Raw genomic sequence first — 26812 nt, 5'->3', positions numbered from 1 at the left:
GGTGGAAAATTGCCAGGCGCGATGTTTGGCCATGCATAATGACGTCGCTGGCAAGTCAGGCGGGCTTGGACGCTTTCGGCAAGCGCGCTTTTGCACTCACGCGCGTCACCAAATCGACGTAGGATATGGACAATGAATCGTAAATAATAACTGACAAAGAACAATTCATTTGACGCGGAAGTGCTGCTATACGCCATGTAGAGCGTTGAGAACGCAAACGCCCGACCCCGGTATAATGCTGCTCCAATAATTGTAGTACTCCAGCCCTCCTGTCTTCAAACGCCGTTTCGCAACCAAATGCGCATCATCAATGGACCTGAGCTAGCCCTGTTTGCTGTTGTACCGATCGTCCAGCAGTCTGCGGAGTTATGGCGCCAGGAGGCTGCAGTGCGCTTGTACTATCCGGCAGATTCCCGATCGCCTTGACAAGCCACGCCTTTTCGTCGTTGAACTGGTCGTCGTCCGTTCTGTCTTCCAAAAACCTCGGCAGGAATTTGAGCAGACGCTGCTTGTTCATCACGAGGAACCTCTGCACCTCGTAGGATTTATTCGGGTTGGCGGCGAAGATCTGGAGTCCAAGGGATTAGCATTACCGCCGGGAAGCAACATGGTGAGGATACACACCTTGAAGACGTGGAAGGCTTCGTACTGCACCATCCTCCGCTCGTCCCTCAGCTGCCACATGACGAGCTTGAGATTGTCGCCCGAGTCAACGTAGCGTGTCATGACCTCGTAAAACTGCCGATCCAGCAGCACCTCGCCGAGCAGTTTAAGCGACTGTCGCTTGGTCACATAACTCTCGCTCTTCACCAGCATGTTGTTGTACTTGTCGAAAAATAGATCGAAGTTGGTGTTGATGTACTGCGACACCAATTGCTTGTGCTTGGTGAGGATCACGCGGAAGCAGTCAAAGGCATCGGCCGAGACTTCGAAGGAGGACTTGTCGATCCAATCGAAGAACTTCCAGAACACCCCGTTGCCCGAGCTCTTCTTTGACACATCCACATCATTGTAGATGTCAATGGTCTTGCCATCGGGGAACGGCTCGTCGTACAAGATCACCGCAGCGACGGCGTCCCATTTCAGGGCTTCCTTCAAGATACCACCGCACGCTCCTGCACTCTCCCTCTTCTCGTATCCCATGCAAAGATTGACGATTATCCCAGGCTGCAGCCTCAACACCTCTTTCAACGCATCGGGCTCGTTCGATGTGCTGCCAGCATTTCTAAACCGGAAGACGTTCGAGACGATGGTCTGTGTATCTTTGCGTGCTTCGAAGGGTAATCGGTGCATATTCGAGACGAGCAGTGGTAATAATGATTCGGAGAGGATGGTGCTAACGAGCTGGTGGACTTGCTCGGGCTGTGCATCGGTGTCGGGGGAGCCTTGAAGGGTGGTTTTCATGACGGACAATGTGCGTGCGAGCTCCTCTTCCGTCTTTGATGGAGGTTAGCGAGGGATGGCCCAAAGGAGAGATGTGAGTAAGGCCTTACCTTTTGCAGCTGTCCATCGTCTTTGGTTAGACGGAGAAGTAGTTCCTTGCTCGACCTGACCAGATCCAACGCAGAGCGCTGCCGATTGCGGCCCCAGAGAAACGCCATGGCGTTGTAGCGCCCACCTCAGCGCTCGGTGTTAAGACGCCAGTCCTTGTTGCAAGACTCTTCCAAGGCTAGCAACACCTAAGCATCTCCGCTGGCGAGTTGATGTGCATGCAAATGGAATGGAAATTGTGCCGTAGCGAGAGGGGAAGCAGAAGGAGTTGCTCGCCGCAAATAGAGTTTCAGGGTTGGGCTGGGCTGCAGGGGTGGTGTGTGTGGGGTCAAAACAATGCTCTAGCAACGGCGCGCCTCGCGGGCTTCGACGAGAACACACATCGCAACAACCACGGAGACATATAATATGCATTTCAATAGATCTAATGGGATTGCGGAAGCTCAGTTCCTCCATTCAGCATGCTAGGTTCTGAGATACGGATGCTGTAAAGCTTGCTCCGGCCGAAGCCTACTCCCCGACTCATACACCACCAGCCTGCTCACAAAGTCCAACGCGTCGACTTCCACGCCAGGCAGTATCTGCTCCCATGGTCGGCGGGGATAGATCCGAAAGTTCATCTTGCCCCAATCGGGGAAAGTTGCCGCCTCCTGTACAAGATTAGCTCGTCCTTCATGTTCTCCAAGGCCGGGAGACCGCTTACAGGCCAGACACTCGTATTAGGCGTTCCAAGCGTCTCAAAGATACTCTTGATCAACGCCAACTCGCTTCCAAGATCCCCAGCATCGAATAAAGTCTTGCCGTTCAAGCAAATGACTTGCGCAGCAACGCAGCCAGCAGCCCACAGATCCAGTGAGCAGTCATACGCGGCATGTCCGAACAGCAGTTCCGGCGGCCGATAGCATGTCGTACCGACATCGAGAATCTTGTCCTTGGCAGGCTCTGATGCGGCATCTGTTGCGGACCAAGCGATGCCAAAATCAGCAATGTACGCCGGACCCGTGGGAGATGCGAGAAGGATATTGGATGGTTTGATGTCCCGGTGGATGATGCCCAGACTGTGCAGGTGCGCCAGACCCGAGAAAAGGTCCCGTAAGATAGGCCGTCGGGCTTGGCTGGGGAGCTGTCTCCTATGCAGGAGGACGTCCAGATCGTGAAGCATATATGGGAAGGCGAGGACCAGCTTGCCACCGGGCTGCTTGAAGGACTCCAGCAGGGGAACTACGTGTGGTGAAATTGCCACGAGTAATATGCGGGCCTCTCTTTCGGCATTGTGCGGAGGTCTAACCAACGATGTGGTCGTTACCTTGAGTGCGACAGTCCGACCTCGACCAGTCGTAGACTCAGTTCCTGGGAGACTCGCTTTGTAGACCTCGGAGAACAAGCCGTCTACAAAATGCCGCGCATTAGTGTACCGACCGATGCAAACGCCCGGGTCTGTCGTTTCTTCGACTACCGACGCCTCGGGCACATGGTTCTCTGTTTCCGACCCAGACTCTGCAGAGTGGAGTAGGCGGCGAGTGGCCTCTGCGCACTGCTCCGCATATTCGGTCTGCGCTTATTCAGCATTAAAGATCAAGCAGTCTCCAGTAACGCGGCACCCACCATAGACGTAGCATGCTTCCTCGCGGATTCTTCGACGCCCTTTGCATATTTGGAAGCTTCCGATGGGGCGCAATTCGGATTCGCTGCAGTATACGCCGCTGAACTTCTCACCGAATTAGATTTTGGGCTGGACCATGTTTCCACGCGTGCACTTACATTTTAGAGGTTGCCACGAGACGGTCACTGAAGGTCAAGCCTGTTTGCCAGTTTGTGGACATTGTGATTGACTGGGCAACATCGTGTTGTCACCAGCCGAGATTCGTCGAAAGCATCATGTGGCAACTGTTCTTGACGGCGCCACTGCCAATGATTGACAATTGCTCGTCGGTGAATGGTGGAGGTGAAGTGGGAATTAGGTTCATCTAAATTGAGCCGTGGATCTGCTGAAGGCAACCCAGCCCCACCAACCAGCCGTCATTCTACCTATTGTCGTGTTCTCGCTATTGTCCTGCTTTCGCTCGAGTCACCTATTAATAAAGCCCCGTCCCCCCCGAAATCCCCTTTCTCTTCCTCCTCATGTTCAGTTGTCAAGATACTGCAAACCTCTGCAGTTTCGCACACTCCACAACTCCAACATTCAGCCACCAAACCTCAAGCTCAAACACAAGCACACATCCGCAACTTTCAACCCCCACGACCCCAGAAAACCGCCTGAAAGCACACTGACAGTCAGCTGCCCACCATGGGAGCACCGTCACTACGCTCCCTGGCCCAGCGGGAATGCATCCGCAACATCGACTCGGTGAAGAGCGTGGGCGACATGGAATACCGACTGGTATTCCCCATTCTCGACGCAATCACCAATCCCGACCAACTCCAAGAAATCGAAGAAAACTCCCCCCACATCGCTGAACATGACGCCATTCTCTGGAAGAAGTTCATCATGCGAGACATCATTGAGTGGAAGAAGAAGAAGTTCGAGCCGAAGAATCCAACGAGCTGGGGCAAGGTGTACCGCAAGATGCTCCGAGACCAGCAGAGGGAACACGACGAGCAGGACGAGCAGTTGCGCGCAAACATGGCGGAGGCCTTTCAGAAAAAGGAGGAGAGCAGAGTCAAGTTCGTGCAGAGGGTGATGCCGGAGCCGCAGAGACAAACCGCCTTCCTCGACGGCAAACCCAATCCCAACGCTGGTAGATGGGGCATCTCTGTGCAGCCAGTGAAGAAGCCAACGTTGAAGAATGCAAAAACTGGCGCCGACGTGATGAGCGCGCTGAGAAAGCAGAGCTCGACGGCGGCGAAATGGAAGAGCCCGATTACGAACCCGCCATTCAAGCGCACTCCCGTGCCGGCGCCCAAATCCCTGGTCACCTCGACGCAAAAACCCGGGAATCTCAATCCGTCACGCACAACACCGATGGCGCCGCAGACCAGGACCCTGGCCACCACCACCGCCACGAACACACCAACCACGGAGACCGACAGATACAGCAAACCATCGAGGTTACAAGAGTACCAACAATCTCAAACGAGGATGCGAGTACCCAAAGCTCGCCCGCTCATGTATCGCTTCACTGGAGGAGCGTCCGTCGCGCCAGAGAGGGCGCTCAAGGCAGCATTCAGCAGATTGGATCGGGACGAGCAGATGGCCAAAGAGAGCGGAGGACGGGTGAAGCCGCTCGTGACCACGTTCAGCACCCCATCAGAGACGACTTTCTATTCCAATTCCAAGGGACCACGGACAGGCAGCTCGACACCGCCCGCGCAAACACCTGAGGCGCCTTTTACCTTCAAGGCTGGGGGTACGGGAGTGTCAACACCACCAGCACGAACACCGGACGCGACTTTCAAATCCAAGACGGCAGCTACGGGCACTGCGACAGGACCAGCACAATCGCCGGCACCAGCTCGTACCCCGGTAGCGACCGCGAAACCCAACACAGAGACGACAAGCACCATCACACCGCCAGCACGCACGCCGTCCCCTGTCAAAACACCCGGAGACAGCCCGAAACCCGTCATGCTCACTCCAGCACCGGTGGTGAGCAAGAAGCGATCGCCGGCTCCCGTGTCGATATTCATGCCAACGAAGAAGAGGAAGGTGAAGTGAGGAGGTCGGGTGAAGGACCGGACTGGGATCAGAGGAGGACTCGGAAGCGCACCGCAAGGACTGGGAGGATGGAGGATGAGGAGGACTGTGGAAATAGGCCTTGAGAATGTTTCAAATCTAAAGCGCTTCCCAACCCATCGTAAACGCGTCATCATGAGCTCTCCCGTATCGCTGTCAAGGCAGAAGCCACGGCGTCTTTCGCCTTGGTGATGTCCTCGGGAGTGCTTTGATCTCCTGGGCCTTTGTCTTGTTCCTGAAGGACCAGTCAGTGAACACGACAGGCAGATAAAGTAGACAGGTAGGGTGAGACAACATACTAACTGCTGCTCCAGCCGTGCAAGCGCATCGCGAATCTTCTTCTTCAGCTCGGGGAACATGGCGTTGGTCTCCTCCAGAGCTTTGCGCTGTTCAAACACATCAACACGCAGGTCGCCAAACGCTAGACGGAGCATATCTGTACCTCTTGTCGCAACTCATACTCCGCATTCTCCTCGGTGCTGTTGCTCTGCTCCATCTTGGTAATGCGGGCTTGCTGCTGCTCGTGCTCTTTGTGGTAGCTCTTCTCCTCCTTCACCAAACGGTTGACGACCGAAGTCGCGATTGCCAACTGCGATGGCGGCATTTTTGAGTCTTGTGTTGGTTTACTGCGTGTCGAGGTCGACGAAATGCCTCGCGACGTTCCACTTTCACCTCATCATTTGTGCTTCCCGATCGGGCCTAAAGTGGCTGCAGCGCGGACCCGCTTTTCCACCGCGACTTTTACGCGACGCGGCGCGTCTTTCCATCAAGCCCCTCCGCATTGCTTCTCTACACCTTCACACATCTGCTCGCTTTCACGATTGTATGAGCAGCCAACATGTCGTCGCCAGCATCCCGCCGCTCCAATCGCAATTCCGTGAATGGCACTCCCCGTGGAACCGCCGGCTCTGATGCTCCCATGAGCAGCGATCCCATCCTCCCTGAGCCCGCAGCAGGAGACGACCAGACTACTCCGCGCGGCAACGCTCGATCATCGCAGAACGAGTCGCAGTCACAGGCGCCGCCGACCTCCTCCCCGCTCTTCTTTCGCTCCTCTCCCGCCGCCTCCCAATCGCAGAGCCAAAGCCAGTCGTTGAATGTACCTGCGGCGAATGGCTTCACTGCAGGCAGCTCGCCGCTGCGCCAGCAGAGCGATGTTTCCAGCAGTATTGGTGCGAGGACACCACGTCAGTCGGGAGGCTATGGCGGTAAGTTGCACCACATCATACCCTGCAATCAGCAACATCGCTAATCACTCTTCCGCAGACTCCTCGCCGATCCACTACGCCCCTAGTTCCGACGCTCCCGGCCCCACGTCCGATAACCATCGCGCAGATCAGCCCAGCTCGACCGGCCTGTTCGTGCGCTCACCATTCACCGCTTCTGGAAGCAATGCCCGAGAGAGAAGACATGACATCGATTCGGACGTGTTGGAGGCTGGCAGTGGACGAAGAAGACGAGTGTTGGTGGATGAGAATGGCTTGCCAATCCCAGACGCCGGCTCCGACGCAGCCACCTTCTCCAATCTCAATCCAAATACCTCTGATGCAGACGTGCTTGGTGGACAGTCAAGCAGGGTGATCTGGGGAACCAATGTCTCCATTCAAGATGCTTTCCACGCCATGAAGGACTTTCTGCGCAACTTCCAGCCCAAGTACCGGCGAATGCTGGATGGCGATACCACGGACTCCCCATATCTGCCGGAAGAGCACCCGGACAATGAAAAGCAGTATGTGCAAATGCTGGAGACGATGTTGGAGCTCGGAACTACATGTCTATACCTTGATGCGAAGAATTTGAAGGCCTACCCCCCGACCAGGAAGCTGTGGTACCAGCTGCAGTCCTTCCCGGCCGAAATCATCCCCGTCATGGATTCCGCGGTCAAGGATGCAATGATTGAGATGGCTGAGAAGAGAATGAATCAGCGGCGATCCACCCAGTCCCAGCAGGCTCGTCAGAATCAAACCCAGCGAGCGAGAGACTCCAGCTCCATGCCTCCCATGCCGAGCTCGGATATGGACAACGAGATGGGCGGTCAAGCAAACGAGGCAGCTCCACAGCCAGCGGATGTGGAAGATCTGGTCGCAGAGTGCGAGCAAAACATCTACCGTGTCCGCCCCTTCGGACTTGATCACACCATCAACCTTCGCGACCTCAACCCGAACGATATGGACAAGCTCGTCTCCATCAAAGGTCTTGTCATCCGCACGACCCCCGTCATTCCGGACATGAAAGCCGCCTTCTTTCGTTGCTCCGTATGCCATCACACTCTGAAGGTCGACATCGACCGTGGCAAGATCGCCGAGCCGACGAGATGTCCGCGAGAGGCCTGCAGTTCGAGCAACAGCATGCAAATCGTCCACAACCGCTCCGACTTTGCAGACAAGCAGGTCATCAAGCTTCAGGAGACACCGGACTCCATGCCTGACGGTCAGACGCCACACTCTGTCTCGCTGTGCGCGTATGATGAGCTCGTTGATATCTGCAAGGCTGGCGATCGCGTCGAGATCACGGGCATCTTCAAATGCAGCTCTGTCAGAACCAACCCGCGACAAAGGAGTGTCAAGAACGTTTTCAAGACTTACGTCGACTGCCTCCACGTGCAGAAAGTCGACAAGCGTCGCATGGGCATTGACACAACCACAATCGAGCAAGAGCTGTCTGAGCAGGCTGCCGGCAGCATTGAAGAGTCTCGAAAGGTGACTGAGGCCGAGGAAGAGAAGATTAGAGAGGTTGGCGCGAGACCGGACGTTTACGAAATCCTCTCTCGCTCTCTCGCCCCTTCCCTCTACGAAATGGAGGACGTGAAGAAGGGCATCCTGCTTCAGTTATTTGGCGGTACGAACAAGAGCTTCGAGAAGGGTGGCTCGCCGAAGTATCGCGGCGACATCAATGTCCTCCTCTGCGGCGACCCATCCACCGCCAAATCCAAGATGCTGGAATACGTGCACAAGATCGCCCCTCGAGGTGTTTACACTTCTGGTAAGGGCTCCTCAGCAGTCGGTCTTACAGCGTACGTCACTCGCGACCCTGAAACCCGCAGCCTTGTGCTCGAGTCCGGCGCCTTGGTCCTCAGCGACGGCGGCATATGCTGCATCGACGAATTCGACAAGATGTCCGAGTCGACTCGCTCGGTGCTGCACGAAGTGATGGAACAGCAGACCATCTCCATCGCCAAAGCGGGCATCATCACCACGCTGAACGCGCGGACGAGCATCCTCGCCAGCGCCAATCCCATCGGAAGCAAGTACAATCCCAACCTTCCAGTGCCGCAGAACATCGACCTGCCCCCGACGCTGCTGAGCAGATTCGACTTGGTGTACTTGGTGCTGGATCGTATTGAGGAGAGCGCGGATCGGAAGCTCGCGAGACATTTGGTGGGGATGTATCTTGAGGACGCCCCTGAGAATGCCAGCAGGGAGGAAATCCTGGTAAGTGCTGCCACCATGTCGTTCACAATGACCTTCCGACTAACACCGCCTCTCTAGCCCGTCGAATTCCTCACGTCCTACATCTCCTACGCCCGCGCTAACATTCACCCTCAAATCACCCAACCGGCCGCCGACGCCCTGGTGCGTGCGTACGTCGCGATGCGCAAACTCGGCGAGGACATCCGCGCCGCCGAACGCCGGATAACGGCAACAACGAGACAGCTAGAAAGCATGATCCGACTGTCGGAAGCGCACGCGAAAATGCGCCTGAGCTCCGAAGTGACGGCCGAGGATGTCGAGGAGGCGGTGCGCCTCATCCAATCCGCGCTCAAGCAAGCCGCTACCGATGCTCGCACGGGGCTGATCGATATGGGCTTGCTGACGGAGGGGACGAGCGCGTCGGAGAGGAAGCGCAAGGAGGACTTGAAGAGTGGGGTTCTCGGGGTGTTGGATGAGATGTTGCGCACGGGTGGGGGCAGTAGTGCGCGGTATGGAGATGTGGTGCGGACGTTGAGCGAGGGGAGCAGTGTGCCTATCGAAGGGCAGGAGTTTGCGGAGGCGGTTAGAGCTCTGGAGCAGGAGGGCCGGGTGCAGGTTGTGGGCGAGGGGGCGAGGAGGAATATTAGGAGGGTGACTGGGGTGGCGTGAACGTTTTTGCATTGACTTGGATCATGTCGGCGTCTTAGGGGAGTTTGGGATTGCTTGCATACTATCTACTTCCTGTTTAGCCACGATCAATCGATGCAAGAGCTTGGAATGCTACCATGAATCCACGCTGCTCCAATGCTTCTTTCCTCCTCTATCTCCCTCTTCTGCCGCATCTCATTCAATCATAGTCCGTAGACGAGGCATGTCGGCGTCCTCGCTTGGCGCACCACCTCCCCACCTTCCACGCCACCTTTCCGCTCTCTGCAAGCCCTCAGCACCCGCCGCGCAACGCCAGCACCAAATGCAGGATATCGCCGCCCTTGAGCTTGTAGTCTTCCGCCGTCTTATCGTCGCTCCTACAACCATCACTGGCATTAGCTTCCGTCGCTCCTGCATTCGTCTTCCCCCGGTTTGCCCCGTCTCTTCCCGATTCGGATAGGTAGTTCCCACGTACATCTGCTTCCCACCGAAGATCAACCGCTGCTGCACGGGCGGGATGCCCTCTTTCTCTTCTACGCGCTCTTTGATTGTGGAGATCTGTGCGTGCGAGGGAGGACGGGTTAGCCCTATCATTTCTGCATTCTCGGGGCCAGAGGGTTTGTCGTGGGTGGGGTATATAGCGCACGCTCTCGCTCTTTCAGATGTCGAGGGTGAGATGGAATAAGGGAGGGTAGGCGGGCGCGTCGGATGGGCGTTGATGTACCTTGTAGCTGTCTTCGATGTTGAGCTCGATTTCTTTGCCGGTGAGGGTGCGGACTCTGGTTGCGTGGAAGGGTCTGGTTAGCTGGGGGAGTGTTGGTGATGGGGTGAGGTGGGGAGTTCCGTACTTGATTTCCATCTTTGCGGTTGACGCTTCGTCGGCGAGGGTGAGGGTTGGAGATGTGTAGGTACGACTAAGGGATGAGTGGTGGTGATTGAGGTTCGGCGCGAGTGAATGTGATGATGATAAGGTGAGGTTGGTTGTGACACTTGAAGTTCGTGGTGGGGCGCGCGCATCAGCCTGGAGGCTGCGAGCTCAATATGCGCCAAGACCCAGCGCGAGGGTGAAGGCGGTCGGTCTTGCGATCATGAAACCAGACAGGAGAACAGACGTGTGAGATAAAGGATACCTTGCGCACGCTATGCATCTAGTAGTACTACGATTACACCGGTGAAGCATCCGTCCATCCAGGCGGGCGGGCGAATCTCCCACTACTCCATCCTCTCGAAATCACATGAGATCATCTCGACTTCTAGTCCAGCTTGGCCGTCACATTCGAGAACTCGCCCTTTTCGAGCTTGGTTTGCCAGAAGATGGGGTTGGTGTCCATGAAGCCGATCTTCTCCCAACCTAAGCGACACAGCATTAGTACAAGCCTTCAAAGCAGCGCTCTGCAAGATCAAGACTGCGACTGACCTTTCTCCTTGACAATGTAAAGATTGATGAATCCACCAGAGTAGGCATCCCGATGCGTGGCAGCGAGAATACTCCGCTTGCCCAGCTCGAGCGCCTCATCGTCCTCCATATCGTACTTGTACTCCGCGTCCAGCACGCCATACGCGAATGTCTGTCCACTTCCCACGCAGAACAAGTTTCCGGACAATCTCGTACCATCGCTGTCGATGTAGTAGAGCGCAGGCCCCTCGGTGGGCGTGACACCCGCGCACATCGTGCCCATGCTGAGCCCCATGCCCTTGTAGCTGTACACCAGGTTGGCGAGAATCTTGGATGCCGCGGCCACGCTGATGCGCTGCTTGTGGCGGAGCTCGTGCAGACGACACTGCATGCCGAGATATGCGAGCCAGTATTGACAATCCTGCAGCCATCTGTCAGCACTTCTCCCTAGTTTCACTCATTTACGAAGCTCCAACTCACCGCCGCACCGCCCGCCATCGTCCCCAGCAAACAGCTGTTAATCTCAATCACCTTCTTCACCGTCTGACTCGCAATCCAGTTGCCCGCCGTCGCTCTCGAATCCGTCGCCACGACAATCCCGCCCTTGAATCGGAAAGCCAGCGTTGTCGTGCCGTGCGCAATCTTGATAGGACAGCTGGGGTTCGCGTGGTCGTCGGTCATGCTGCGGAGCCATGATTGCGGCGCTGTGATGGGAGGGAGGGCGAATTTGAGGCTGAGAGGCGGAGGGATCGTGGTGGTGAGTTCGGAGTCGTCTGGGAAGGCGGCGTTGGAGGAGAGGGTGTTTTGGTGGGATGGGCGGGAGTATTGTTGGACGAGGGCGTCCATCGTGGCGGTGAGAGGGTGGGTGAATGGGGAGGTTGTGGAGGAGTGTCACGGATGGGAGGAGATGAAGGAGAGGGATGGGAGATGGTGTTGGAACGAGCTTGATGAGCTTCCTCGTTGTTTCGCGTTCAGGCGCCGGTGGAAGGCGTCACCCGCGGGAGGCTTAGTAAGCAACCAAGGTTCAGGAATCTTGGTGGAAGTGAACGAGCTCGCGTCTAGAAGTCCACATTTGTACACTCATACAGTGACCGACTACGAACCCTGTCGCTTGATCGAAGGTGACAAGCCGTCGAAATGTCCGCTCATGCTTACACCTTTCTCCCTGAACAGGCACAAGAAGGTGAGCGCAAAGTCCTACCATCGCGCGCTATCGCCATCTACTCACTTTGTCGAAACAGATGCGCTTCACGCCGCGCGCCTCCTCGCAATCGAAGAGCGCCCATTCCAGCGCGTAACTAGCCATCTACTCGGGAAAGATTCCCTCCTCCAATGGACTCCGCCGACTCAACTCCCTTCACCCCCTCCCGAAGGCGAGGCAAGCGAAGCACCAGATGCCACTGCCACCGACAATGCCGCCAAACGCCAGCGAATCCACGATGATGTGCTCCTAGACTTTGCCGTGCTCGAAAACAGCATTCGCCGCATTCAGCTCCTCCAATCCTCCAACGCGAAAGAACGTCAGCGTTACGCGGCCGAGAAAGCAAAGATTGTGGAGACGGCGCAGGCGGTGAAGAATAACACACTAGGCTTACGCACGCAGTTGGCAGAAGCGCAGCGCATGCTTGAACTCCGAAAGGGATACGATGAGTTGGCGGCCAAGCTGATTACGCCGAAACTAAAGGCTCGCGCGGAGACGACGGAAGACATCGTGAAGCTGGAGAAGGAGATTGAGGACCTGCAGCAGGAGAGTGCGGACTATGATGGCACATGGGTGGGGAGGCGAGAGGCGTTCGACAGAGTTGTTGCGGAGGGACAGGCGATGATGAGGGTTATCAAGGGGATCAAAGATGAGCCTGAGCCCGAGACTGAGAAGGATGAGACTATGGACGATGGAGAGGAGGGGGCAGCGACTGCCAAGGGAGGGAGAAGTCGACTTGGAACGCCTGGTCCTGATATTGGCGGGCGAACACCGATGCAGGGCACGGATCTGGGAGGCAGGACACCTATGCCAGGAAGCGCGGAGCTTGGGGGAGGAACACCCATGCGAGGAGACGAGACACCGTTCCCGGAGACCGGTGATGGAACTCCACGACCCAGCAACAAAATGCTGGATGTCGATGAAGAGTTGCGGAGCAGCAGCTTGGCCGGATCACCGATGCTGCAGGCTCAGGAAGGGGATGTGGATATGGAGGAGACGCCGGCGGCTATATCGACCATGGCCGAAGACGCGCAAGCGGAAGAAGAGCAGGTTGATGGGACTGCGAGCGCAGCGGCCACAAGCGAGCAGGCTGTTGCCACGCCTGCCGAAGAGATGGAGGTGGAGTGACGGGAATGCTCTGTCAAATCTGCTGCAAGCCGAACCACATCGCCGAACCGTATCACATCGGAATCTCCTGCTGCTTCCACCCGTGTCACGCGCTTCTCCCTCTGGGTCAAAAGAGAGTGATTCGTCCACCGACCTCATATCAACACGAAGGGCGCGGGGTTGGTCTCGCGATGACTAATCGCCCTCCGCGATCCAGTCAATGTTTCGGCGCAACGGAGCGCATAACAGCTAATATTGTCCAACATCGATACACCACCGCTCAAACCAGACCAACGGCAACGCTATCGAAAGACCGCGATGTGTATACCGACTACCGCCTCGTCGCTGACCGGAACGGCTCTCGCATCGGACAGCATACCCGACTGCGTGCCATCCGACGACTTGTCCCAAGCGGCCTACAAGTACGCGAGCCAACTTCTCCACCCGGCCATTCTCAACCACAGCATTCGCGTCTTCCTGTACGCAAAGGAAGTCGCCGTTCGCGAAGCCAGCGAGTGGAGCAAGATAGACCGCCTGCCCCTGCTGTTCACTGCAAGTATCATGCACGATGTAGGAACCACGGATGCGCACAACGGCGCACAACGCTTCGAAGTGGAAGGCGCGGATGCAGCTGTCGCAGTGATGCGAGACTCAGGCACGAATGCGTCGGAGCAGGACATGCACGATGTCTGGGTGGCGATCGCGATCCACACATCGCCGGGCATCGCGGAGAGAATCAGTCCATTGGCGAGACTTGTGCGGATCGGCGTGTCGGTGGACTTCAAGCGGTCTCCTCATCTCGAGGGATTGTCGAGTGTGGTTCAGGAGACCGAGGGCACATTCCCACGCGCCGAGATTGAGAAGGTGCTGGGCGATGCTGTTGTTGAGCAGGCTATGCGGCAACCTGCGAAGGCGCCTGCTGCGAGTTGGCCTGGTATCATGCTCAGAAGCGCGAAGGAGAATCCTGGGTGGACGGGGGTGAATCAAGCATTCTGACCTTCGATTCACTCTTAGTGAGACACCTGTAGTCACCTCTGTAAGGGCATTAGAAGATATACCTGGTGTCGCGCATCTCGACGAGAAGAGTGAGCTTAGTCAGCTTTCGGTGACATCACTTGACACCGCGTTGAAGTCGCGTTCCACTGTCACCAGGCTGCGATCCATCTTCCAACAAATTCCTCACAATCACTTCGAAACGCGAAAATGTCGAAGAAGGTGCTCGCGCGCAAGCATCGAGAGACGTACGAATCGGACGACGGGTTCGTGGAAGACGCGCCGAAGAGCAAGAAGCTCAAGACGGAGTCCAAGCCTCGCAATGCCCACATGCAGAAGGACGAAGAGGGGAATGAGTTCTGGGAGGTGCGTTCGCAGCCATTGCTTTGCTTATTGAGATGAATTCGAGGACTGACGTGAGACTTCGTATGTTCAGCTGACTGACAAACGCCGAGTCGGAGTATCTACGTTCAACGGCAAGCTGATGGTGGGCATTCGCGAGTTTTACGAGAAGGATGGCAAGATGTTGCCGGGGAAGAAGGTGTGTGCTCTCTTCCTTGATTGAGGAGATTCTCTAGCATGTGTCTGGATGATTGACTGACCGGTGGCAGGGAATCTCCATGACCATCGAGCAATACTCCGCCCTCCTGGAGCTCTTACCGGCTGTAGAGGGCGTGCTGAAGGCGCGAGGGGCGGAGGTGCCGCGACCTTCGTATGGGGACAAAGGCGTGGAAGAGGAGGCTGATGATGATGTAGTGGAAGAGGCTGTTGAAGAGGAGGAGGAAGAAGAAGAAGAAGAAGAAGAGGAGCAGCCGGTGCCGAAGAAGAAGAGCAAGCTGGACAAGTTCAAGTTCAAGAAGAACCATGAAGCCACGAGTGACGAGGAGGAGGATGGATGACTGCTGAAGTCGTGAAGGACAGATGCATGCCATTCGAGATGTTATCTTTATGGCTTTAGCGGGCGTTACATGGCATTTGCTAGCGCACAGAGCGCACGATAGTTGCACGAGATACCCACACGCAAAGTACATTCCAACAAACACCACACCCTCCACTCCGCATGTCTCGTTCATCTTTCGCTGTCAGTCTCTGGCTTGCCGCCTCCGCTGCCACACGAAAACAAGGACGACAGCAACAATGTAGCCGGACAGGCCAAGAAACAAAAAGGCGATGTCGGCTTTGAGCTCGCCACAAATAGGGCCGGCGCGGCAGCCGCCGATGTTATGCATCCACACGGCCAGCGTCTGCACATGTGCCATTAGTGGGTGCAAGCGGCGGGCAAGTATGGAAGAGGTGAGACTTACGATTCCGCCCGCGAGATAGAAGATGAGAGCCAGCGCATCGACGACAATAACCGCAATCCACGGGACGGCGGCGGCAAAGACGCCCGCCAGGCCCACGAGCACTTGAACTACGCCCTAGACTCCTACAAATATGCAGTACCTCAAGGGGGCCAGCAGATGGCTTTCGTCGCAGTAGCCCCCATCGCCATTGATGTAATCGCAAATGGCTTTGGTGACGCTAGTGAGGTGGGCCGAGGTGCCCAGCACGACGCAGGCGCAGATAAGCAGCCAGATGCGCGTGACGAGGAGGCCAATCTTGATACCTTGCATTGCGGCGGTGGCGCTGTTGGGAGGGGGAGGGGAGCGGGGTGGGCGGCTAGGCGGAGGAGGCAGGAGACGGAGATGATGATGATGGTAGATGAGCGCCGTACGAAACCAGCCTCCGCTCAGCACTTCACGAGAGGATCAACATGCCCGCGTGAGCTGAGCTGGACCTGAGTTTCATGAGCTGTTAAGCTTTCGCGCCAGCCCATTGGCCCCAACTCGGCCTCACTTTCTCACGTCACAAGGCTGTGCAATCCCCGCTGCCGCGGTGCTGCCTTGCTTTGTAAGCTATTACACACATACATGGACTGACCGAACAACAGGCACATGATAAGGTACCTTATCTCAAGGTTCCCACAGTCGCAAAGGATGGTGCTCATTATACTATTGTGAGCCCAACTCGGACGTAGCGTAGCGTAGCGTAAATCGCAATGCGGGAGTTCGTCTTCTTCCAGCTTGCACTACGGAACATCGCCAATCATGCTACTGCCTGGAAGGGAGTGCATATGCCACTCGCACCTTCCCTATCAAATCTCCTCTGTGCAACCATCAGGCAGGCACTTGCGTCACACCCGCACCTGCAATCCCCCGAGGCCACGGGAGCGGCGTTTGCTACGAGCTTTGCACGACCATCATCGAATAACTTCAGCACTTCTGCAAACCTATAAAGCGACAACGATTCCTCCATCAACTCTACCTCTCACGCCTCAGACTCCCAACATCCACCTCCACCACAACCAGCAGAAGCAACATTCACCACAATGAAGCTCCTCTCCGCCGCCATCCTCACCCTCAGCCTGGCCCGCACCATCGCCGCCTCCCCTCGCGGCCGTGCCCACAGCAAATCCCACTTCGCCTTCACCCCCGTCACCCCGCCCTCCGACGAGTTCAGCATCAAAGTGCCCAGCCAGCTCTTCATCATCATGTGCGAGAATGCGGAGTTTGCTCCCCCGTGTGACGGCGGGTACGTGAGTCCTGGGTTGTGCTGTAAGTTTGATCATCATCACTGTCTACTTCTCCCTCTGTGACATTGTTTGCTGACTGCTTACTGTCTCACTCAACAGACTACACTCCCCACTTCGGTGTCTCTGCTGTTCAGCCCGGGCAGGACATCTCCGGCTGCACCCTCTACCGCAGCAACGACTGCGACTACGCCGACGGCGATCTGCCCAATGTCGCCTACCCTGGCATTGCGGACTTGACCGCGGATGGCTTCAACGATCAAGTCGGGAGCTTCATCTGCTATTAGGTGGATGCTTGTTGGTGGAAAAGGAAGAGATGGGAAAGACCTCACAATGATGGAAGCGGAGGTGGAACAGGAAGTGAGAGCAAGAGAGAGGAATTGTGAAGGTGCACATTCCATACCATCCGCCAGCCTGCTCAGCTGTGGCTTAATGAAGTCGTTCCTTGCGTATCATCTCCCGTGTCATCAGCGTGATTCATGTGTCTCGTGCACTCGTCCAGGACGTCTCCCTCCGTCGTGTCTCACTCCCCCCGTCGTAGAATGCTGCGCTCAGGCGATCCGCCTGGCGCGAAGGCGTCGGATGCCACTGATGTACCCACTGGTGCACCCCTCGCAACTCATCGAGCACGTCTTACCCAGCGCGTCAAAGTCCGTCCACCCCTCATTCTCGTAATCTTCCTCCAGATCCATCCACACGCCTTCGCGACGAATGAACTGACGGTGCTTCATCGCAAGCTCCCGCTCGGTCTGGTGGCGTGAAAATCTTCCGGCGAGCAAGCGAATGTCGTTCAGCTGGAAGCCATCATAGTCGTCGGAAGGGGAGCAATTATTCTCGATGTAAGCGCACGTATCGTCGATGAAGTTGGTGAGGTGGAGATGCTCCTCATTAGTCACCATCTTCCATCGAGCCCTGGTCTCCCTCCCTCCGTCTTTCGTGTTGACCATCGTGAAGAGCACGGCGGCCAGTTCTTGAAACGGCGTGCCGATTTCGAAGCGCACGCGGCGGAACGGAATCTCCTCGATGCCGGGGATGCGCATCAGCTTACGCTCGGCTTTTGGCGGAAAGACGAGTTTGCCGCAGTTTTGAACTCGGCGATCCGTGTAGAACTGCTTGCAAGCTGCATCGTAGTTGACGCGCACGGTGACAGTGAACGTGGTGAATCTGAGATAGGAGGCGACAATGTCGTCGCTGAAGTCGGGCGGGTAGTCTTCGCAGAGCGGTGGCTGCTTGAGCAGGTGGAGCGGCACGACGGTTTGGATGAAGTGGGAGCGGAAGGCTTCCACGCGTTCGCGTGAGTTCATGGCCATCAGCCCTTGGAGTATGTCGTCTTGCTCTTCGCCGTGAGCTTGTGATGAGGCATGGTGCGCCATCTTGCTTGCGCTGTTGTTGGGAGAGCACGACGAGCGCTGCTGGCGGTGAGGTGAGTTAGTGACGTGGAGAGCGCGGCATGACGGCGCGCTTACAAGGAGGCGAGAGGTTCAGAGCATGCAAACGGTGACTGCAGTGATGTGAGAACAATCTTATAAATTGAATGTGAAGTCAAAAAGAGTCCACACTCACTGTCTCCAATCCCACCTTGCTACAAACATTATGAAGCCACCGGCGCGTGAAGGCAGACGTGTCCAACACACCCACGCGCGCACACAGAGGCAGCAACACACCAGGCAGCAACCTCACCAACAGTCACCAACACCACCCTCCCTCGCACGCATCAATCTCTCAACAACGACGCTCTTTCTTCTCCAGCACGCAGCATCCATGGCCAGCAAACTGATGAAAAAAGGTGTGATGTGTGTACAAAAATTCCCTGCCGATCCTAGGACCAACAGAAGCGGTCTGTTGATAGTTTTCAACTAGCAAAAACGCAATCTCGGACGAATCCTCACTGATATGCGTACTGCCCGTGCACTCGGATGAAGAAGAAAGAAGAGAGGGAGAGGGGGAGTCGGGCGTGGCTTAAATATTTACTCTCGCGGGAGGGAGCGCGGGCCGAATCGACTAGCGCTGCCAAGCCGAAGCGTGACTCAAGTCGTGGCTGCCTGGCACGTGACTTCGCGCGCGATGTCGAGTCGTGTCTTAGTCAGCTTTCACTCCCACATGCAGCTCCAATGTTTCGAGCTTCCAGCATTCATGTTTCATTCGTCCCGAGCGCGCCGCGATTCAACAGAACGCAGAGTTGCAGCACTTCCTCACAATGCGCCACCGTGCGCTCGACTCCGTCTGCGCCTCCTGTCGCCATTGCTCCCAATCAAGGACCGCCCTTCGTTTCCCTACACGTCGCTTCATTCACATCAGCGCAACCCCATCGGCAACGGAGCCGCAGCAGCATTTAGATACCCGTGAAGCCGGTCCCGGCTCGAATTCCACTCCTGGTATGTCGACTGTGCGTCGTTGCTGGCGAATGCGCGCTGATGAATCTTGTAGATGCGCGCTTCGAAGTGCTAGGCACTCCCTTCTCCCTCCTCTCCGCCTCCATCTCCGCGTCTCAGAACCTATACACCCGCAAAGGCACGCTTGTTGGCTTCAATGGCAAGGCCGAAAACGTATGTTGGACATGTGTCGCTACGGATCGCGACTCTGTGCTTACAAGTCATGCACCAGGCTGTCTCCACCCTGTCCCTACTCGAGCCTTTCCGTCGAATCCTCTTCGGAATCCCCTTCGTCTACCAACGCGTCTCCTCCACAACGCCGTACACCGCTTTAATTTCCACCAAATCCGCCATTACCTCGCTGGTGGTTGTGCACCTCGACGGAAGATTAGATTGGATGGTAGCGCAACGGAATGCGCTGTTAGCATGGACGGGACATACACTGCAGCTTTCACCGCGCGTGAACAGAAAATTGGTAATTATTCTACTTCCGCGAAGCTATTGATCCGATTTCGACTGACCAAGGAAGAGCTTGGCTCATTGGGGTAGCACATCCGTCTCCGGACGCGGCCTCCTCGCCCTCTCAGGAAAAGGCCTGATCCACCAAATCACCCTCAAGACCGGCGACGAATATGTCATTCATCCGAGCAACATCATCGCGTACAGCGTCATGCAACACGCGCCGCAGCCATATCGTTTCAAAGCTAGCAGCATGAGATTCCAGATTCCCAATCCGCTTTCCTGGCTGCCGGACACGCGCTTCTGGCGGACCATGCGGGAGACGGCGGTGTGGAGGTTCTTCCGGGATGCTTCGTTTACGATTCGGACTTGGGCGCGGCGGACCATCTGGGGCGATCGGGTGAGGCCGATTCAAAATACCACGTCCATGTAACGACCCTCACTAACGGTGTCATAGCTATTTCTCCACTTCCACGGCCCAGCAACGATTCTGGTGCAGTCACGAGGCTCTTCTCTCCGCGATGTACTGACCACACGTGACGTGAATGAGCTCGCGGACACTCCAGCGGGTGTTGCGCCGAAGGCTATCGCCCTGCAGTCAGCGGCCGAAGCAGGCACATCAACGCAAGCGCCGGGATCGCAGGCTCGGCCAGCAACTCTCAGCTTTGCAAGCGTTGGGAGAGAAGGGACAGTCAAATTTGATGAGGCCAAGCAATGATGGACTCGTGCATATCAGCAACCTGAGCCTTCTAGATTCTAAGGTAACCTTGTATCCTACGCGCTGAACAAGATCAACAACTCAACACTCCACTATCATTCATCTCGCAAATCTTTGTAATAGAAGCGCTCGTCCACCAGACTCCCGTCTTTCGGGCTGATGCCATACTTGGGCAGCACGCCGAACGCCTTGTACCCGAGTCGCGGATACACCAAATCCGCACCCGACCCAATAGTCGTGTCCAGAATCTGCCGAACGTCAGTAATCAACTCACCACCAACTCAGAAACAAGAAGACAAACTCACCAACAACTCCCTCCGCCTCTCCCTCGCCACCTCCTCCAACATCCCCATCACCCGCCTCGCAATCCCCAACCGCCGAAAGCGCGGACTAACCATCAACTTATTCACCATTCCGCGAAACGGCCCCGTCTCGGACGGCGGCATCATAAGACACACATACCCCGCCACCTCGCCTTCCTCCTCGTCAGGTTTTGCAGGCGCAAGTTGAAGAATGATGGCTGTGACGTCTCGCTCTACCTCGCCGCTTATGTCGCGCCAGTAGGAGTGCATTTTGGCGGCGTCGAGGGGCGGGAGGAAGGTGGCTAGCTGGTTGTCGTGGGTTATGCAGTCGGCGTGGATTTGGGCTAGGGTTGGGAGGTGGTGCGTGTCGGTTTTGGGGTTGTAGAGGCGAGGTGGGGGGAGGGTGGTGGTCATGGTTGTGGTTGGGGTTGCTTAGAACCTGGGAGTGGGACGGATGATTGAGCTGTGTTTTGACGGTTGGTATCTCTGGAAGATGCTGGGATGCACTGAAGGGATTCTGTTCAGGGTTATATATGGGCCGGGGTGTGTTTGTTCCGTGGCGCGGTGTCTGGTTTGAGCTCCGCTCGAGTGTCGTTGTTCCGCATTGACGAAAGCAGTCTATCGTGGTTCTGTCGCTGGTGTACAGGCAGCAACAGGCAGCCGTGAGCAGGTTTACGCGTAGGGCGCGTCGGAGGACATCATTTGTAGATCTATCCGGTTCAACACGTGAGTCACGGTGTCTTGGATCGATCAGTCTGGAGAAGTGAATGGTGGAGGTGGTGGAGATAAACCGCGGAGTTAGTTAAATTGGCCCAAAGAAGTTGAACGCCGCCCGCCGATCCAAGTCCGACTTCACTCACTCACTTCCCTCCAACCTCGCAATCTCGTGCGCGAGAGTCAACGGCCCTCGCCATGAACAACAACCAATTCCGCCGCCTCATCCTCAACAACGACGCCGCGAAAAATGGCACTTCCCCACCCACCACCACAGCGTCCACCGCGCCCTCCACCTTGGGAGCGAAGAAGTCCAGCTTCATGCCCATGACCCCCCGCACCCTCAATCGCGGCGGCAGCGGCAGCGGAAGCAACGAAGTCGACTTTGCCCGCCAAGTGCGCGAACGCAACACCGCCCTGCATCCCTCCAAGAATAAGAAATTCAAATCCGTTGCGCCAAAGGGCGTCAAGTATGCCGCTGGCTACACCGATCGGGCGAAGGCTAGAGCGGAGCGGGAGGAGGACGGGGAGGAGGAGGACAAGGCGAAGCGGGTTGCTGCGCTGGAGGAGCAGATGAAACTCGGGCAGATTTCGGTGGAGACGTTTGAGACGCTGAGGGATCGGATTGCGGGTGGGGATGCGGGGAGTACGCATTTGGTTAAGGGGTTGGATTGGAAGTTGTTGGAGCGGGTGAGGAGGGGGGAGGATGTGTTGGGAGGGAGGAAAGAGGGGGAGGGTGAGGAAGAAGAGGCGACCGCGGATGTGGACGAGGAGTTGGACAAGTTGGGGGAGAGGGAGGTGGAGGCTGTGAGGAAGGAAAAGGTGGAGAAGAAGGGGAGCATGGCTGCACCACAACCTCTCGCGGGGACGAAGAGGACGCGAGACGAACTCATGGCGGAGCTCAAGGCTCAGCGTAAAGCTGCCGCCGAAGCAAAGGCCGCTGCACCCCTACTTGACAGCCGATGGAGGAAGGCGGGGGATCCGGGCAAAAGTCGCATTGAGATTGATCACAAGGGGAGAGAAGTGCTGATTACGGTGGACGAGGATGGTGTTGTGAAGAAGAAGGTGCGCAAGGTTATGTCGAAACAGGGCGAGGAGGATAGACCTCCCCTCGCGGACATGCCAGATGAGAGCAAGCCGGTGCTTGGAGCAGATGCTGCAATCCCAGAGACAGCACCCGCACCCGTGGCTGACGACGAGGACGAAGACATTTTCGCGGGTGTCGGAACCTCATATGATCCACTTGGAAATGAAGACGACAACGATGACGACAGCAGCGACGACGAAGACACAGAGAAAGAAGCCAAACCATCTCAACCCAAGCCTAACAAGCCCAAAGAAGAGACCACCACCGCCGCACAACCTACCACAACCCCTACAGAAAACACAACCAAGCCCCAACCGCGCAACTACTTCAAAGACACCCCATCAACGACAGCAGAAGAAGAACCCGCCCAAGACCGCATGGCAGGCATGCAAGAACTCCTCAAAAAGGCCGCCAAAATGGACTCCACCGCAACAGGAGAAGGAACCAACGATGATCCCGACGACGAGGATGAAGAAGCGCGCGCCGCCCGCCTCAAGAAGCGCGCCGCTATGCTCGCACAGCAAGATCGGGATGAAGAGGATCTCGATATGGGGTTTGGGAGTAGTCGGTTCGATGATGGGGAGGATGAAGGGGAGGATGGGAAGGTGAAGTTGTCGGAGTGGAGGGGCGGAGATGGTGATGGGGAGGATGATGGTGAGGGAGGCAAACGTGCAGCGGGGAAGAAGGGCAAGCGGAAGCCGAAGAAGAGGAAGGGGGATGGGAATAATATGGCGGATATCATGCGGGTGCTTGATGGGAGGAAAGCGGCGGCTGGTGGGTCGAAGTAGGGCCGTGCCATTACTGTAGCGATCTTCTACAGCGATCATTCCAATACCTCCCAGAGCGTCCATTGAGACCCCCTATTCCTACCACGGCGCAGGAGGAGCCCCAAACATATCCGTCACCTCCCTCCACGCATGCGTCCGCCCCACAATCCCTCTCTCCCCACAACCCACCAAAAGCTCACCAGCCAGATCACACCGCGCGCGCAACAACGCCACACACTGCGAATCAGGAACGCACGACTCGCGGGGCAACGTCGACACCACAAACCCATCGAGCGCAGCGGCGTCCATGAAAGGCGATCCAGGCACGGGAATAAGTTGCATTGTGAGAGGGAGGAAATGCACGGCATCGACCAGCGAGCGGTATGCAGGGAGCTCGGCGGCGCAGATGGCGTGGAAGGGGGCGTGGTGGGCGAGGAGGGCGTCGCGGGCGTGCAGCAGGGAGCGGGTCAAGTCGGCGAGGAGCGTGGCTTGCGCGCGCAGGGCGGAGGCGTAGTTGGGGTGGGATGTCGGGCTGTGAGGGTTGAGGGGGAGTTTGAGCGGGCCGTGGGTGCGCGTGTCGCGCGCTAGGGCTTCGAGGGAGAGGTAGGTGTTGAGGCCTGTGGTGAGGGTGGTGGCGAGCTGGCTGAGGTGCCTGGGTATGGAGTGATTAGTGTGACTGGACGGAGACAAGGCTGGATGACGTGAGCTGACCAGATGAGGCGCATTGCTGGCAGGTCGGGGGCGGGGATGGTGGTGAAGGGCATGTAGTCCTGCTGGAGAAGTGGCTGGTCATGCTGGTGGATGAGGTGATGAATATCCATGTTTGGTGGTGGACTGCCAGATCGATGTTTGGAAGGAGTGGTGCCTTGGATGAAGGGGGCGTTGTTTGCACAGGAGCGATTGTGGTTGTTTGATGCAGCAGGCAAGCGTCATCACCGAGTTCGAGGCATCCATTCACGTGACTGTCGCTTCAACCACACGACACATTGAACCATCACCGCCATCCCCCCCGACCACGCCAATCTCCATCATCTCTTCAACTGCGCAAACCGCTTGGCCAACTCGTCGACATCGGGGATCTTGCCGCCTGGCCCAATTTCCGCCTTCTTATCCCCATTCACCTCCTCCTTCTTCTTCGCATCCATCATCTTCTTCCCCGGCTTCAGCACCGGCGGGCCCGGCAGGTTCACCTTGGGACGAACGTTGTCGGTGCTCGGCGCAGGCGGATTGACGGAAATGGGACTTCTCGGGCCCATGTCGCGTGGCGGCGTGGCTTTGCTGAGTTCTTGTGTCGATTGCGGCTCCTCTAGCAGCACCTTCTCGCCCGTCGATGGCTCGTCGTCGTCATCCTCTCCATCCCCGCCCTCTTCCGCCTCCCTCCGCGCCTTGGTGCCCGGCGGCCAGTCCACATTATACGCCTCCGCAATGGTGCTCAGATACGCATCGACCAGCTCCCGCGGCGGCGGCTCCACCTTGACCCGATCCGACACACGCTTCGCCACCTTGCCATCCGCATTCTCCACCGCCTCCAACGTAAACTCCTTCCCATACTTCTCCGCCAGCAGCGCGCGCACCATCCCCAGCTCCTTGACGCCTTCGATCCGCGGCGCCGCGTAGATAATGCTCTTGACCGCCTCCTCGAGCCCCGCATCGCACTCCTTGGCCTCGAGCAGGCCGGCGCGCGCAAGCAGCAGCTCGCAGTAGAGCTCGAGGATCTCGAGCAGCTCGGTGTTCATGTCGGAGCGGATGATGTTCTCCACGCGTATCCGTGCGCTCTCTTCTTTGCCTTGCTCGAGGAGCTGCGCCATGCTGCGGCGGGCTTGTTTGGCGAGCGCTTCGTCTTTTTGCTGCACCATGCGCAGGCGCGAGATGGAGAGTTTGAGCTGCACCTTGAGGCGGTTCACGAGCGTCGACGCGGGCGCCATGGTGGGGGGTGTTTGCAGCAGCGAGAGGATACGTTGGGGTAGATGTAGAGTGGCGCTGGTACGAGGGAGAGATTGGAGGTTGGGTATGAAGGCTGGAGGGAGATGGAGAGACGTGGGGAGGGGGATGAGGTGGCAGCGGGGCAAATGAAGGTGGAGCGGGCTTTCGTCACCCACTGCCGGCCACCTTAATGTATTCACCGCTCAGCAGCTTCTATATGCAACAATATCGTCGTAGACAAGTTGCAAGCGAGGAGTCCTAACTTGTATAGAATAAAATTGCACGGCAAGAGCAATACCTTCACCGCATACTCCAACGACAAGAGGAAAGAGCGCCGCGCCCCAGCCAATAGGAGAGAGCCGAGTGAACCCAGCACGGCCGGCTTCCCAAAAGGGAAGAAGCGTGATCAGGCTGTGCCCACGTCCATCGTCTCACCCACTCACACTTGTGCAATGAGCAGACACCATTGCTTAATAGGATCATGCCATATACTTGACCAAGACTTTCGCTACGTTTCATCATTCCATTCCTCTTCTCTTACTTTATGCGTGTGCATGCCTTTCTTCCCATCTTCTCCAAAATCCACGCTGAGATAAATGCCATCAGTCATCGCGAGATTGAGAAGAACAATGCCGATATCCGTCATGTGCAGAGCAAATCCACTCAAGCCTCCAACCCCCGACTGCGACTCAAAATCTCCCCATCCTCCAACGCAGCCAACCACAAACACCGACTCAACACCTCCGGATGCGGGCGCAGAACATATTTAGCCGACGCCTCTATAAGCGTCAGCAACCCCTTCACAATCCCCGCGGCAGTCTGGAAGCGCTCGAAATTCACCAGCGGCTCCGTCGGGGCGCCGCGCACGGCGGAGCCCGTCGCCGGCGGATTCACGCGCGCCGGCTTCTGCGCGTTGAACATCAGGTCGTGCGTGTACAGGCCGATGAAAGGGATGCACGCGTCGTCGGCGGACGCGGCTTCCATTTCCATTCGCAGCTGGTGGAAGTTGCCGCGCGGTTGGCAGAGTTTCTCCAGGCGCGTGAGCGCCGCTTTCTCCGCCGGTTGCACGAGGGCCCACGTTTTGTGCAGGCGCGCGAGATCCGTCGACAGCAGTGCGAGCGTGATTTGGTACATGGTGGCGTAGTTGCGCAGGCGGTGCGCGTGCGCGGCAATGTGGATGTACTTTGTGATGCAGCGCGCGCGCTCGCTCGCCGCCTCCGTCAACACGCATTCCGACACCACCCATTTGACCATCAGGTTGAAGCGCGAGACGACAATGTCGATGCCGTTGCAGTCGCGGCGTTGCAGGAAGTCGACCCAGTTGCGCAGGTGCAGGGGCGAGTGCTGCCAGTTCAGGCCGATCAGGTCTTTCCAGTCCACTTCGTCCAGGGCGTCTTTTTCGATGATGGTCAGTTGCTCGGCGATGACGTCGGATTCGAAGGCCAGTACAAAGGGGAGATGGGCGGTGTGCTTTTGCGAGGGTACGGTGTAGCCGCGTGTCAGATCTACGTTGTTCGATTGTGCGCGAGAATGTCCTGCGTTCGATGAGAGCTTGGGCACGCTGGTCGTCTCTTTGAGCGACTTTTGGAACAACGACGTTGGACTCCTCGGCTCGGATTGGGTGTTAGGCGCGCCGCCTTCCGTAGAAGGAGGAGTGGGTGGCGGTCGGAACGGAATGTGTCGAAGATCGTCTTCGACCGCATCGTCAAAGTAGAAGCTCCGCACGCCCAGATCGTCGCCATCTGGCGACTGATCATCCGCCATTTCCGTCGAGATGTCGCTCAGACTCTGGTTGTCGTCGAGCAGGAAGGAGGTCTGAGAGTCGTCCGATTTCGGATCAGGGGAGGTTGGCGGGCTCTTCTTCGCTTCGCCCGTGATGAGCGCCACCGCACTTTCGGACAGCTCCACCGGATCTCCCTGCGACTGATGCTTTGCGACAATCGGCATATCCCGCTCCGGTCGTCGGACATTCGTGTTAAATT

The 26812-nt window shown here is 57.0% G+C and overlaps 19 protein-coding genes across 19 annotated transcripts; 8 read left to right on the top strand and 11 right to left on the bottom strand.

Annotated features, from left to right (window-relative positions):
- Positions 1-151: 151 nt before the first annotated feature.
- Positions 152-1732, bottom strand: BDY17DRAFT_337040 (Mo25-like protein). The gene is made up of 3 exons (XM_033737947.1): positions 1494-1732; positions 625-1437; positions 152-568 (listed from the first exon to the last, which is right to left on the bottom strand). Exons 1-3 carry the CDS (start codon positions 1599-1601, stop codon positions 308-310), a joined length of 1182 nt encoding a protein of 393 aa, XP_033593604.1. The 5' UTR covers positions 1602-1732; the 3' UTR covers positions 152-307.
- Positions 1733-1883: 151 nt separating this feature from the next.
- Positions 1884-3436, bottom strand: BDY17DRAFT_288194 (cell division protein kinase). The gene is made up of 4 exons (XM_033732153.1): positions 3253-3436; positions 3097-3199; positions 2195-3043; positions 1884-2141 (listed from the first exon to the last, which is right to left on the bottom strand). The coding sequence occupies exons 1-4, from the start codon at positions 3312-3314 to the stop codon at positions 1956-1958; spliced, it is 1200 nt and encodes a 399-aa protein (XP_033593603.1). The 5' UTR covers positions 3315-3436; the 3' UTR covers positions 1884-1955.
- A 98-nt stretch (positions 3437-3534) lies between these two features.
- On the top strand, positions 3535-5408 carry BDY17DRAFT_1591 (RNA polymerase II transcription factor SIII subunit A-domain-containing protein). Its single transcript, XM_033729696.1, has one exon. The coding sequence runs from the start codon at positions 3779-3781 to the stop codon at positions 5144-5146; it is 1368 nt and encodes a 455-aa protein (XP_033593602.1). The 5' UTR covers positions 3535-3778; the 3' UTR covers positions 5147-5408.
- BDY17DRAFT_319601 (tubulin binding cofactor A) lies at positions 5298-5768 on the bottom strand (the record flags this gene model as incomplete). The annotated part of the gene is made up of 3 exons (XM_033736298.1): positions 5298-5399; positions 5464-5550; positions 5607-5768. The coding sequence occupies 3 exons, from the start codon at positions 5766-5768 to the stop codon at positions 5298-5300; spliced, it is 351 nt and encodes a 116-aa protein (XP_033593601.1).
- A 234-nt stretch (positions 5769-6002) lies between these two features.
- Positions 6003-9292, top strand: BDY17DRAFT_259084 (MCM2/3/5 family-domain-containing protein; the record flags this gene model as incomplete). The annotated part of the gene is made up of 4 exons (XM_033731826.1): positions 6003-6263; positions 6315-6372; positions 6431-8595; positions 8653-9292. The coding sequence occupies 4 exons, from the start codon at positions 6003-6005 to the stop codon at positions 9241-9243; spliced, it is 3075 nt and encodes a 1024-aa protein (XP_033593600.1). The 3' UTR covers positions 9244-9292.
- A 1-nt stretch (position 9293) lies between these two features.
- On the bottom strand, positions 9294-10198 carry BDY17DRAFT_288188 (ubiquitin-related domain-containing protein). The gene is made up of 4 exons (XM_033732152.1): positions 10071-10198; positions 9947-10001; positions 9698-9780; positions 9294-9599 (listed from the first exon to the last, which is right to left on the bottom strand). Exons 1-4 carry the CDS (start codon positions 10079-10081, stop codon positions 9515-9517), a joined length of 234 nt encoding a protein of 77 aa, XP_033593599.1. The 5' UTR covers positions 10082-10198; the 3' UTR covers positions 9294-9514.
- A 136-nt stretch (positions 10199-10334) lies between these two features.
- Positions 10335-11557, bottom strand: BDY17DRAFT_288183 (proteasome component PRE2). Its single transcript, XM_033732151.1, has 3 exons — positions 11099-11557; positions 10640-11039; positions 10335-10573 (listed from the first exon to the last, which is right to left on the bottom strand). Exons 1-3 carry the CDS (start codon positions 11462-11464, stop codon positions 10476-10478), a joined length of 864 nt encoding a protein of 287 aa, XP_033593598.1. The 5' UTR covers positions 11465-11557; the 3' UTR covers positions 10335-10475.
- A 53-nt stretch (positions 11558-11610) lies between these two features.
- On the top strand, positions 11611-13096 carry BDY17DRAFT_1404 (Tho complex subunit 7-domain-containing protein). Its single transcript, XM_033729503.1, has 2 exons — positions 11611-11801; positions 11860-13096. The coding sequence occupies exons 1-2, from the start codon at positions 11756-11758 to the stop codon at positions 12945-12947; spliced, it is 1134 nt and encodes a 377-aa protein (XP_033593597.1). The 5' UTR covers positions 11611-11755; the 3' UTR covers positions 12948-13096.
- A 148-nt stretch (positions 13097-13244) lies between these two features.
- Positions 13245-13922, top strand: BDY17DRAFT_319596 (uncharacterized protein; the record flags this gene model as incomplete). Its single annotated transcript, XM_033736297.1, has 1 exon — positions 13245-13922. The coding sequence occupies one exon, from the start codon at positions 13245-13247 to the stop codon at positions 13920-13922; it is 678 nt and encodes a 225-aa protein (XP_033593596.1).
- A 207-nt stretch (positions 13923-14129) lies between these two features.
- Positions 14130-14818, top strand: BDY17DRAFT_319595 (transcriptional Coactivator p15-domain-containing protein; the record flags this gene model as incomplete). The annotated part of the gene is made up of 3 exons (XM_033736296.1): positions 14130-14285; positions 14356-14460; positions 14531-14818. 3 exons carry the CDS (start codon positions 14130-14132, stop codon positions 14816-14818), a joined length of 549 nt encoding a protein of 182 aa, XP_033593595.1.
- Positions 14819-15001: 183 nt separating this feature from the next.
- BDY17DRAFT_319594 (uncharacterized protein) lies at positions 15002-15532 on the bottom strand (the record flags this gene model as incomplete). The annotated part of the gene is made up of 2 exons (XM_033736295.1): positions 15002-15163; positions 15350-15532. The coding sequence occupies 2 exons, from the start codon at positions 15530-15532 to the stop codon at positions 15002-15004; spliced, it is 345 nt and encodes a 114-aa protein (XP_033593594.1).
- A 755-nt stretch (positions 15533-16287) lies between these two features.
- On the top strand, positions 16288-16775 carry BDY17DRAFT_319593 (uncharacterized protein; the record flags this gene model as incomplete). The annotated part of the gene is made up of 2 exons (XM_033736294.1): positions 16288-16513; positions 16591-16775. 2 exons carry the CDS (start codon positions 16288-16290, stop codon positions 16773-16775), a joined length of 411 nt encoding a protein of 136 aa, XP_033593593.1.
- A 9-nt stretch (positions 16776-16784) lies between these two features.
- BDY17DRAFT_1334 (uncharacterized protein) lies at positions 16785-18175 on the bottom strand. Its single transcript, XM_033729439.1, has 3 exons — positions 18052-18175; positions 17955-17989; positions 16785-17900 (listed from the first exon to the last, which is right to left on the bottom strand). Exon 3 carries the CDS (start codon positions 17859-17861, stop codon positions 17040-17042), a length of 822 nt encoding a protein of 273 aa, XP_033593592.1. The 5' UTR covers positions 17862-17900; positions 17955-17989; positions 18052-18175; the 3' UTR covers positions 16785-17039.
- A 510-nt stretch (positions 18176-18685) lies between these two features.
- Positions 18686-20037, top strand: BDY17DRAFT_314283 (mitochondrial biogenesis AIM24-domain-containing protein; the record flags this gene model as incomplete). Its single annotated transcript, XM_033735803.1, has 5 exons — positions 18686-18863; positions 18916-19034; positions 19093-19335; positions 19390-19719; positions 19777-20037. 5 exons carry the CDS (start codon positions 18686-18688, stop codon positions 20035-20037), a joined length of 1131 nt encoding a protein of 376 aa, XP_033593591.1.
- Positions 20038-20132: 95 nt separating this feature from the next.
- On the bottom strand, positions 20133-20753 carry BDY17DRAFT_319590 (acyl-CoA N-acyltransferase; the record flags this gene model as incomplete). Its single annotated transcript, XM_033736293.1, has 2 exons — positions 20133-20285; positions 20343-20753. The coding sequence occupies 2 exons, from the start codon at positions 20751-20753 to the stop codon at positions 20133-20135; spliced, it is 564 nt and encodes a 187-aa protein (XP_033593590.1).
- Positions 20754-21251: 498 nt separating this feature from the next.
- On the top strand, positions 21252-22928 carry BDY17DRAFT_306471 (uncharacterized protein; the record flags this gene model as incomplete). Its single annotated transcript, XM_033735032.1, has 1 exon — positions 21252-22928. One exon carries the CDS (start codon positions 21252-21254, stop codon positions 22926-22928), a length of 1677 nt encoding a protein of 558 aa, XP_033593589.1.
- An 8-nt stretch (positions 22929-22936) lies between these two features.
- On the bottom strand, positions 22937-23831 carry BDY17DRAFT_1274 (uncharacterized protein). Its single transcript, XM_033729376.1, has 2 exons — positions 23619-23831; positions 22937-23559 (listed from the first exon to the last, which is right to left on the bottom strand). Exons 1-2 carry the CDS (start codon positions 23726-23728, stop codon positions 23007-23009), a joined length of 663 nt encoding a protein of 220 aa, XP_033593588.1. The 5' UTR covers positions 23729-23831; the 3' UTR covers positions 22937-23006.
- A 104-nt stretch (positions 23832-23935) lies between these two features.
- BDY17DRAFT_306470 (regulator of Vps4 activity in the MVB pathway-domain-containing protein) lies at positions 23936-24832 on the bottom strand (the record flags this gene model as incomplete). The annotated part of the gene is made up of 1 exon (XM_033735031.1): positions 23936-24832. One exon carries the CDS (start codon positions 24830-24832, stop codon positions 23936-23938), a length of 897 nt encoding a protein of 298 aa, XP_033593587.1.
- Positions 24833-25493: 661 nt separating this feature from the next.
- BDY17DRAFT_244032 (ras guanine nucleotide exchange factor domain-containing protein) lies at positions 25494-26594 on the bottom strand (the record flags this gene model as incomplete). The annotated part of the gene is made up of 1 exon (XM_033730493.1): positions 25494-26594. The coding sequence occupies one exon, from the start codon at positions 26592-26594 to the stop codon at positions 25494-25496; it is 1101 nt and encodes a 366-aa protein (XP_033593586.1).
- Positions 26595-26812: the final 218 nt, after the last annotated feature.

This window comes from Neohortaea acidophila (genome assembly GCF_010093505.1).
Source record: "Neohortaea acidophila strain CBS 113389 unplaced genomic scaffold BDY17scaffold_1, whole genome shotgun sequence".
NCBI lineage: Eukaryota > Fungi > Ascomycota > Dothideomycetes > Mycosphaerellales > Teratosphaeriaceae > Neohortaea > Neohortaea acidophila.
The sequence above is the reverse complement of the archived record's forward strand: the minus strand, read 5'-3'. Positions and strand labels throughout refer to the sequence as shown.

Bases quoted from the DNA above. Each gene is read 5' to 3' on its own strand.
- BDY17DRAFT_337040 (XM_033737947.1), bottom strand. From the start codon at position 1,601: ATGGCGTTTCTCTGGGGCCGCAATCGGCAGCGCTCTGCGTTGGATCTG. The intron at 1,438-1,493 runs GTAAGGCCTTAC...CCTCCATCAAAG, and splicing joins ACGATGGACAGCTGCAAAAG to ACGGAAGAGGAGCTCGCACG. The intron at 569-624 runs GTGTGTATCCTC...CTTGGACTCCAG, and splicing joins AAGCCTTCCACGTCTTCAAG to ATCTTCGCCGCCAACCCGAA.
- BDY17DRAFT_288194 (XM_033732153.1), bottom strand. From the start codon at position 3,314: ATGTCCACAAACTGGCAAACAGGCTTGACCTTCAGTGACCGTCTCGTG. The intron at 3,044-3,096 runs GTGGGTGCCGCG...GAATAAGCGCAG, and splicing joins GGAAGCATGCTACGTCTATG to ACCGAATATGCGGAGCAGTG. The intron at 2,142-2,194 runs GTAAGCGGTCTC...AATCTTGTACAG, and splicing joins CTAATACGAGTGTCTGGCCT to GAGGCGGCAACTTTCCCCGA.
- BDY17DRAFT_1591 (XM_033729696.1), top strand. From the start codon at position 3,779: ATGGGAGCACCGTCACTACGCTCCCTGGCCCAGCGGGAATGCATCCGC.
- BDY17DRAFT_288188 (XM_033732152.1), bottom strand. The intron at 9,781-9,946 runs GTACATCAACGC...TCGCACGCACAG, and splicing joins ACATCGAAGACAGCTACAAG to ATCTCCACAATCAAAGAGCG. The intron at 9,600-9,697 runs GTACGTGGGAAC...TGATGGTTGTAG, and splicing joins ATCTTCGGTGGGAAGCAGAT to GAGCGACGATAAGACGGCGG.
- BDY17DRAFT_288183 (XM_033732151.1), bottom strand. From the start codon at position 11,464: ATGGACGCCCTCGTCCAACAATACTCCCGCCCATCCCACCAAAACACC. The intron at 11,040-11,098 runs GTGAGTTGGAGC...AGATGGCTGCAG, and splicing joins CGATGGCGGGCGGTGCGGCG to GATTGTCAATACTGGCTCGC. The intron at 10,574-10,639 runs GTCAGTCGCAGT...TGTGTCGCTTAG, and splicing joins TTACATTGTCAAGGAGAAAG to GTTGGGAGAAGATCGGCTTC.
- BDY17DRAFT_1404 (XM_033729503.1), top strand. From the start codon at position 11,756: ATGTCCGCTCATGCTTACACCTTTCTCCCTGAACAGGCACAAGAAG. The intron at 11,802-11,859 runs GTGAGCGCAAAG...TTGTCGAAACAG, and splicing joins CCCTGAACAGGCACAAGAAG to ATGCGCTTCACGCCGCGCGC.
- BDY17DRAFT_1334 (XM_033729439.1), bottom strand. From the start codon at position 17,861: ATGGCGCACCATGCCTCATCACAAGCTCACGGCGAAGAGCAAGACGAC.
- BDY17DRAFT_1274 (XM_033729376.1), bottom strand. From the start codon at position 23,728: ATGGATATTCATCACCTCATCCACCAGCATGACCAGCCACTTCTCCAG. The intron at 23,560-23,618 runs GTCAGCTCACGT...CTCCATACCCAG, and splicing joins CCAGCAATGCGCCTCATCTG to GCACCTCAGCCAGCTCGCCA.